General features: G+C 33.1%; 1 protein-coding gene across 1 annotated transcript in view; it reads right to left on the bottom strand.

The window, feature by feature from the left end:
• SCAMP1 (secretory carrier membrane protein 1) overlaps window positions 1–9346 on the bottom strand; it is a 69120-nt gene that overhangs the window by 16930 nt on the left and 42844 nt on the right. The window contains exon 6 of the mRNA XM_008589312.1: window positions 915–1016. Coding sequence (XP_008587534.1) covers window positions 915–1016 — 102 coding nt within the window. The remainder of the gene's footprint in view (window positions 1–914; window positions 1017–9346) is intronic.

The raw sequence follows: 9346 nt of genomic DNA, 5'->3' as shown, positions 1-9346 counted from the left end.
TGTGTGTGTGTGTGTGTGTGTGTGTATCTCCCTATCCATTAGGAGGGCTACAAAACTGCCGAGAGTCATGTGATAGCTAATCACTACTCCAATTCAGTAGCAGCATATTAAATTTAAATCCTCAGCACACTCTAGTAAGGTTGCTCATTCCAATTTTATGTACACAGTGCAACAAAGTTGCATCATATATACTTTGGCATACAAGACTTCAACTGAATGCAATTCAGGTTATAAAATAAAGAAGGGAGTGATAATTTTAGAGATCTGAACTCTTCCGCCCACCAATTCACTCAAGGAACGTGCTCCAGAGTATAAAAAGAGACATAAATCTGCTATCACCTCCTAGCCTCGGTCCAGATTGCCTCAGTTTCTGAGGGTCCCCCATTGAGTGAGCATCCTGCCATTTTAGGAGTGATTCTACTGTTTAGAGATATATGTACATGTGTATGCAGTGATTCTACCTTTCAAAGACAAATGTGCATGTACATGTGTGTATTAAAACATATGTATTTGTATACCTACAATAGTGCTATACACATAGTAGGCACCCTTTTCCTTAAAGTTCTTTTCTCTCCATTCCATAACCCTTGGCTCTCCTATCTCTGACCAATCTTTTGTCTCCTTTGCACTCCTCTTCTTAGTGCCCATTACATACACATTTTATTTAAACTAGATACACTGTGCTGTTTTTAAAGAGGGAATACAGTCCTCAAAGAAAATGTTTTGTCCAAAGGTTGTGCCTTACGACACTTTAAAATTGCGGGGGGTTATTTGTTTGCTTTGTTTTTTACCATTTTTGCTTTTATTTGTTTACTTTTGCTAATCTGGCTTTTCTGGGTTAACTAGTTTAGAAAGCCAAAAATTATACAGAGATATTATATTAAAGCTTAAAACTAATAAAGTAAATAACTTACCAATTGCCCCAATTATGAAATCCTGCCGCCTGGAGTACATGTACAGCAAACTGGCAAATATAGACGAAGAAGAATACAAAGAATCTGAATGAACTGTCACTCCTTTAAAAAAAAGAAAAAGAAAAGAAAAGAAAAAAGGGAGGAAGGAGAAGAGAAAGAAGGAGGAAAATGTCATTTTTCTCATTACCTTTACATTCACATGCAGAATGACATTCAACCCTTAAAAAACAAAAAAAGTGGCAACTATCTGAAGCTTGAAATTAAAATATCTAATAAACCCTTCATGCAAATCTCCAAACTCATTTTGTCCTTTTAATTTCCAATTGCACCACAATCCATCTTGACAAAATATTTTCTTTCTTTTTTTTATTAAACAGCTTCATAGAATTATAATTAATACATAATAAACTGTAAATAGGTAGAATATACAATTTGATAAGTTTTGACAATTGTATATACCCNCCGGCCCTAGTCAGTCTTTTTAATTGTAGCCATTCTAATAGGTACATAGTGGTATCTCATTGGTTTTTATTTACATTTTCCTAATAAGTAATGTTGTGGAGCATCTTTTCATGTGCTTTTTTTGTCATCCATAGATCTTCTTTGGTGAACTGTTTAATAAAATCTTTTTCTGATGTTTTACTTGGATTATTTTTTCCCTTATTGTTAAGTTTTGAGAGTTTTTACGTATAGTCTCTCTCTCTATATATATATATATCTAGAATATATATGTATATATACAAGTCCTCTTTCAGATACACACATATTTTCTCCCAGTCTGTGTCTTGTCTTTTCATTCTTTTGAGAATTTCCTTTGAAGAGAAGTTTTGCCTTTTTATGAACACCAATTTATCCATTTTTTCTTTTATGGATCTTGATTTTATTATCTAAGAAATCTTTGCCAAAGCCAAGAAAACAAAGTTTTTTTTCCCTGTTTTCTTCTAGAAACTTTGTACTTTTCAGTTTTATATTTAAGTCTATGTTCCTTTTTGAGTTAATTTCTTAAAAATACAGTACAAGGTATGAATTGAAGTTCATTTTTGGATATGATTATCCAATTGTTCCAGCTTCATTTCTTAAAAGGACTGTCCTTTCTGTACTGCATTGCCTTTGTATTTTTCTCAAAAATCAGTAGTCTACATATGGGTGCATTTATTTCTGGATTCTCTATTCTGTCCAATTGTTCTATTCATCTACCTTTATGTCATTAACACACTATTTCCATTACTGAAGCTTTCCAGTAAGTCTTCATATTAGGTAGTGTTAGTTAATCGACTTTACCGGTCTTTTTCAAAATTGTTTTGACCATTCTATGGACAGTACATTTCCATATACCTTCTTTAGAATCACCTTGTCACATTTTCACAAAACAGCCTTCTGGGATTTTGATTGGGATTGTGTTGCACCTACAGATCCATTTTGAGAGAATTAACGCCATAATAATATTGAGTCTTCTCTGAACGATTAAAAAGTATATCTCTCCATTTATATTTTCTATATAGATCATCATGTGATCTGTGAATAAAGATAGTTTTACTTCTTCCTTTCTAATCTGGATGCCTTTTATTTCTTTTTCGTGCCTGATTATACTGACTAGAACTTCCAGTACAATGTCAAATAAAAGTGGTGGGAATGGATATCCTTATCTTAGTCCTGATCTTTGGCAGAAAGCTTTTAGTCTTTCACCAGTAAGTATGATGTTAGCTATTAGCTATAGTTTTTATAGATGCCCTTTATCTATTTATCTATTATATCTATGCCCTTCATCACAGGCTGTGGAAGTTCTATTCTATTCCAAGTTTATTCAGTGCCTTTTTTTTAATTCAAAATATTTTAACATTTACTTGGACATATTTTTGGGATACAGTATGTTGTTTCAATACATGCATATACTGCACAATGATTTGCTTATGGTAGACAGCATGGTTTTGTACCCATTAGTCCACTACTTTTCCTCCCCCCCACTCCCATCCCCACCCTCTGGTAACCATTATTCTACCCTCTACTTCTAGAAGAACCCCCCCCTTATTTTTTAGATTCCACATGAGTGATATAATGTTACATTTGTCTTTTTGTACCTGACTTACTTCACTTGATGGTTTCCACTTCCATCCATGTTGCTGCAAATGATAGGATATCATTTTTTTTTATAGCTAGTATTTTTTTTATAGTAGTATTCCACTGTGTATATAACAAGAAAGGATGATGGACTTTGCCAAATGCTTTTACTGCATCAGTTAAGAAGATCGTATGGTTTTTTCAATTCTAGATTGTAATATGGTGAATTGTCACTAATTAGTTTTCTAGGTTAAACCAACGTTGAATTCCTAGAATAAGCTCCACCCACTTGATCATGATATAGTCCCTTTTTAATATATTGTTGGATTTAAGTTTGGCAAGATTTTTAATTGTTCCAGGTTTACTCCGTTTTCTGTTCTGCACAGTGACTATTCCGACCCCCAAACATTGTTTTCAAGGGCCTTAATACTTTGCTTACTCAATCTCAGCATAGAACTCTGTTCCCTTCATAAGAGAGAAAAACAGATACCATACGAATAAATCTCCACAACTACCCACTTCCTATAATGCTTTTCCAAGTTTATATATACCACCAACCTTCCTTACTGCTTATCGGGAAGCAGCAGAAACGTAATAGAAAACTTGCAGAAGAAATCTTTAGCCCATCACTCTAATTCCTCTGAGCACCCTACTTTAGCAGGTCCTTCTTCTGTTATTCAAGTTATTGTCTTCATCTGTTCCACAAGGTTTTTCCCTTCAGTGTATAAATACATCTTTCTCATCTTCAGATAGCCCTCCTTTAACCCCATCTTCCCCTAAAACTTCTCCTCTATCTTCCTCCTTTCCTCCCTTCAATAACAAAAGTCTTGAACAAGTGGTCTACCACTGATTTCCTCTACCTCCCTCTTCTCATTAGCTTCTCAACCCACTGTAACCTGGCTTCTCCTCACATACTCCTCCAGAAGTACTTCAAAGTCATGGGCAATCTAAGAATTTCCACACCAAATTTCCCAGTCTCTACNTTCTCATTAGCTTCTCAACCCACTGTAACCTGGCTTCTCCTCACATACTCCTCCAGAAGTACGTCAAAGTCATGGGCAATCTAAGAATTTCCACACCAAATTTCCCAGTCTCTACTTTTTTTATGGTTTTTGACACTACAGATGTTTTTTCAAACACTCTTTGACTCTGGCTTCTACAACTTTACTCACTTCTACTTTTTTCACTTCTCTGATATAGACTGCTTCTCAGTCTCTTATTTCTAGACCCATCTCTATGTCAAACTGTGAAATTGTTTTTAAAGGAAAGCTTCCTAAGTGATTCTCGTATCTTATAATGTTCGAGAACCACCAGCTACAAGATAAAATCCAAATAATGTAACACAGCATATAACCTCTTCATAAAATATATCTACAATCTCTGTTCCAAATCATCTAAACTGGAATATGTCTTGTTATCTCAATGCTTTTATTTATACTCTATCTAGAATGTCCAACACAGTCCTCTTTCTGCCCAGCAAGCATGTACTCATCTTTTAAGATGAGCCACTAAGAACAGACCACACAAACAGAGGTGGAGCTTAATGTTTCACCTCCTGAAGAGAGTAAAATCTACATTCAGTATGTGGAATTCTGTAGAAAAGATTTTTCCTTTCTCCCCCACTTCTTTATATCAGTATGAACTCACAGATATCTATTTTATTCTTTAGGTTTAAATTAAATACTAGCATTATTTATTTTGTTGCTCAAATTGTTCCAGCTTAAGCCTTCTATAAACTACTTTGCTCTTAACACTTGATGATCTACATTCATCATACATTTTCCGTGCCCCAGGCTCTAGAGCAGATTTTAATGGTTCATTAATGTTTTATATATCAGTCAGATTTAAATCAAATGGTTCCATGTTTAATAGTAATTCTATCAGTAATATATTATACCAAAGTTAATATCACTATATGACCATATAGCTTAGAAAAATTATCAGTGAATATCAACCAACAACAAAATCCACAATCTAAAATGCTATTTTTATTAATACCAAATAGAAACCCCATGTATGCCTCATCTCTCCAGGGTCACTAAGTTAACAAAACATCACTTCTAATAATCAATTTTTTTTTTTTACTAATTTGAAACAGACCCTTCTAAAACATATTTCTATTTCTCTGTCTCTTTGGCAAAGAATGAAAACAATTTAATATTTTCTTTTTTCTTGTTAAAGTTTTTACTTTTATTATTTGTGTACTAAGAAAACAGACTATCAAAATGGTTAAAATTATATATGTAATATATACTTCGAAAAAGGGCGTTTTACATTGAGTAATGTCTAAAGGATTCACAACAGCTATTTCAGTTACTTAAGAGGAATCTTTCTACTTAGTTACAAATTCACAGATATATTCTAGAAGCTAAAACTGCATAATTATAATTTCTAGTTAATAAATCTATTAGAAGGTATTGAATATGCTTAAAAAATTAAGCAGTCCTATTAAAAAATTATTTCTAAAATATTGCTTTCAAATACAAATAAAGGTATATTAAATTGGTCCACCTTCTTTCTTTTATATATATAGTAGTATATACAAATGTACAGTTAGTATTGAAACTGGTCACATGAGAACCTCAAAATCTTTGAAACTCATTTTGTCTACTTTTATTATTCAAGCAGGCTATGTATCTTTCTCAATAGACTTTTGTTTACCTTATTTGTTTAACCAACTTTTCTGTTTCTGGACAATGAAACAGTCAAATTCATTTCATTGTACACTGACCATGCTAATTTAAATAATTATTTTAAGACACTTCTAAGTTCTCTAAGATATAAACTCCATATCCCAGCATTTAACTATCTGAACCTTTATCTCCTAGAGTACACAAATATTCCTCTATCTGATCTGTCCAAATTATTGCAAATGCAAAATCAGTCAAATTCAAATTTTAAAAAGATTGTCTTGTATTTTAACTATATAAGCAGTCACTGAAAATATAGTTCTTTATATCAAAATAATATTAAAAGTGAATTTGTCGCTCCTGTGCAAACAATTTTACAATATGGGGTTGCATTACCTGCCAAAAGCCTAAAATTTATGAAGGAATAATATGCAAAAACCTAAGTTAGTCACAATGCTAAAAAGCATATTAAACTGTAATTTCCCTTACACCAAACAGTGGGAAACTCTGTAAAGTATAAATTAATAAACTAAAGCAATACAATCATCACATGAGCATTAAATTCATTTTAGTTACTTGAGAGAAGGGCCAGGTAAAGCTGGGAAGCTCTAAAAGAGCTGGAAGACCCCCCAGAAGAACCCAAGAAGGAGGACTGTACCTGAGCCAGAATCAGAAAAAGTCCAGGAGAAAAAACATCATCGGGGTAGAATATTAATTACAAATATACTTCTACTGGTATTCGGAACCAAAGGGTGGGCCTTGTATGCAGGAAGAATTAGGAAGCAGACTGTTGAAATAATCCAGCTTGTACATAGCCATTTTAAACACCAAAGAACAAAGAGTAGAAATCTAGTTAGAAAAATGCTATAAATTGACTTAAACCAAGTGGTTTGAATTGTATTCTTCCTCCGTTTACAAAGAAGCATTTATGGTATCATGAATATTTATTAGAATAAATCCACCTAAGAAATCTATTTCCTCATGGGAAGGAGGGAGGGAGGAAGGGTGGAGAGAAAGAAAAGCTTCCTACTACTTTCCATCCTGGTTCTTTCAGATCAAAGCCTTTGGAAAAACTGAATTTCAAATAGCAGTGGTTTTTGGTTTAGTTTTCTACTAATGAGTCGCAGGACAATTTTAATAGAAAATTTCTTCCCTAAATTATCATAATAAATCTCAGAAAATAGACTCAGATGATATTTAAAGTTTATTTCATATGCCAAACAATACCAGAGATATTAATTACAAGTACAGTCTGGGAGAGAAGGGAAAAACAAAATATTTCACTATTTCAAAAGAGCTAACAGAAATTTTACATTTAACCATGATAAGGGGGCACAAGTTAACTAAAATTTGTCAACTCAGCATAGTGTTAAGAGCATACAGCTTTAAAGAAAGACTTGGGTTTGAATCCACACACTCCCACTTAAAGCTGTGTAACTTCGGGCAAAATACTAAGCCTGAGATTTTCCATTTACGAAATGGGAATAACAGTGGAATCTGCTTTTATAGATAAAATAATAAAAGTAAAGTGCTTAGCTGGGGATGCACAGGCATACAGTAAACAATTAACAAATGTTATTTGTTGGTGCAAGTTGAGCATCCCTAATCCAAAATTCTAAAATGTGAAGTGCTTCAAAATCCATAAGTTTTTGAGCACCACGATGCCACAGGTGGAAATTTCCATACCTGACCTCATGTGACAGGTTGCAGTCAAAATGCAAAAATATTGTATAAAATTATTTTCAGGCTATGTGTGTGTATAAAGTGTATACGAAACATAAATTAACTTTCTGTTTAGACTTGGATCCCATCCCCAAGATATCTCATTATATATATGCAAATATTTCAAAAGTTGAAAAATCACTTCTGGTCCCAAGCATTTCAGGTAAGGGATACTCAACCTGTACCTCTATTACACTAGTACAATACTGCACCTAAATGAACTGTTTGTTCACAGGAGTAATAATCTCACAGAAGTGATGCTAGTCTGCTGATAAGATCTTGAAAATTTCTGGGACATGGTTGGTAACTTAATCACCGCTACCAGAATCAAGTAATACATGAAATTCCTGATAATGTAAAAAAGGCACTAGAATAAAAAGACACTTAAGAAGTACAGCTGCTTTTCTTGTCTTAGTTACTTGGGGGATCCAAGACTGTTTAAACCAGCCCCATTTTCCCTCTAATAACCTTGTACTGAAATCAATTATTTCTCTAGAACAAGGATTCCGTAAATAGGCTCAAAAAGGTAGTACCACAACCCTACCCTCTTCCCTACCCCACCCTCAAATCTTGCAAAAAAATTTCATATTGTATTTTATTTTTAGGAAGAGGATTCAAAGATTTTTTATTTATAATTGAGTCTGTGACTTAAAAACTATTAAGAACCACTCATTAGTCTAGTCTAGACAAAAAAAAATCATAGGACTGGGATGGAAGAGACCCTGAACTTTCTTCTTCCCATCTGTATTCTACCAAAAGCAGAAAAGCACAATAAAATAAAATTTTAAACCTAGAAAATACAAGAGTACTTCAAAAAGTTTGTGGAAATACAGAATTAAAAGATAATATGACTCTTTTCATTAACTTTTCGAAGACCCTTTGTATTAAACCTAGACCACATCCTGGTTTTAGCTTCTGGATCTTCTAAAAATAATCTATATGTAGCTGCTCTTTTGTAATAATAGCAAACATTTGTTGAGCATTATGTGCCAGGGACCATGCCAAACACATGTATTAAGTCCTTAAAATATCTCTACCCGAGGCAGGAAACAATACTGACTCCATTTTACTGATAAGCAAACAGATGTAGAGAGATTATATAATCCAAATACATAGCTGGTAACACAGACCGGCCAGCTGCAAAAAAAAACCCCAAAACAAAACAAAAAATCATAGCTGGTAACAGAAATGTTGAGACTTGTCTATGTATATATAAAGCTAATGTTCTTATGCAATAAAACTACTTCTAACATATTATTTTAATTCCATCTTCTCCAAGAAATCTAATTATCAATCAAAAGAATACCACTATCTAAAGTAAACTAATACCTAATGCTCAGTATAGTGTTTCTTATATAAGAGGAGATTATAAATTTTCTTTTCATTTGTAATAATTTAGTTTACTTAAAATACTCACTTTCAAAAAGAGTCAGGGAGGAAAGACAATATTTTGCAGCTAATAAGAAAATAAGGGTTGAAATTTACTAAAACTATTATTTGATTAGTCAAAGACTTTGAGTGAAAACTAAAATCTCACAACTGAATTACTATTCAATATAGAAAGCATAACAGCTAAAATTGGCCAGTAGCCAACCATTTTCGAATTACCTTTGAACAACAAAACCCATTAATTTAAAGGAAAACAGAAGTCAACATTGGTTAGATCCTAGGTCACAAACTGTTTTCAAGATATCACACAGGCTATGCTCTTATGAAAAAGAAAACTCAAACGTTGTTCTACAAATATGCCTCTATGTCACCATATCAACAGAGAACATGGAACGTTAACAGAGTCTGAGTTTGACACATCTAGAATATCACATCATGAAGGTATTTCTCATGCCTTTTCTCTTATGTAACCAAAAAAAAAAGAAGAGTTTAATATTAATTCTCTTACTTTATACTCGTATCACTCTTATACTACAAGTTTCCTACTATTTAATCATCTACGCTGAAATATCTTTCCCCCCTAAACTCTTCCCTTAAGTGTTAACATAACCTCAAATTCTAAATCAATTATGT

The sequence above is a fragment of the Galeopterus variegatus genome, unplaced genomic scaffold (genome assembly GCF_000696425.1).
Source record: "Galeopterus variegatus unplaced genomic scaffold, G_variegatus-3.0.2 Scaffold5365, whole genome shotgun sequence".
Classification (NCBI taxonomy): Eukaryota; Metazoa; Chordata; class Mammalia; order Dermoptera; family Cynocephalidae; genus Galeopterus; species Galeopterus variegatus.
Note: the sequence above shows the minus strand (reverse complement) of the source record. Positions and strands in the feature narration are given on the sequence as shown.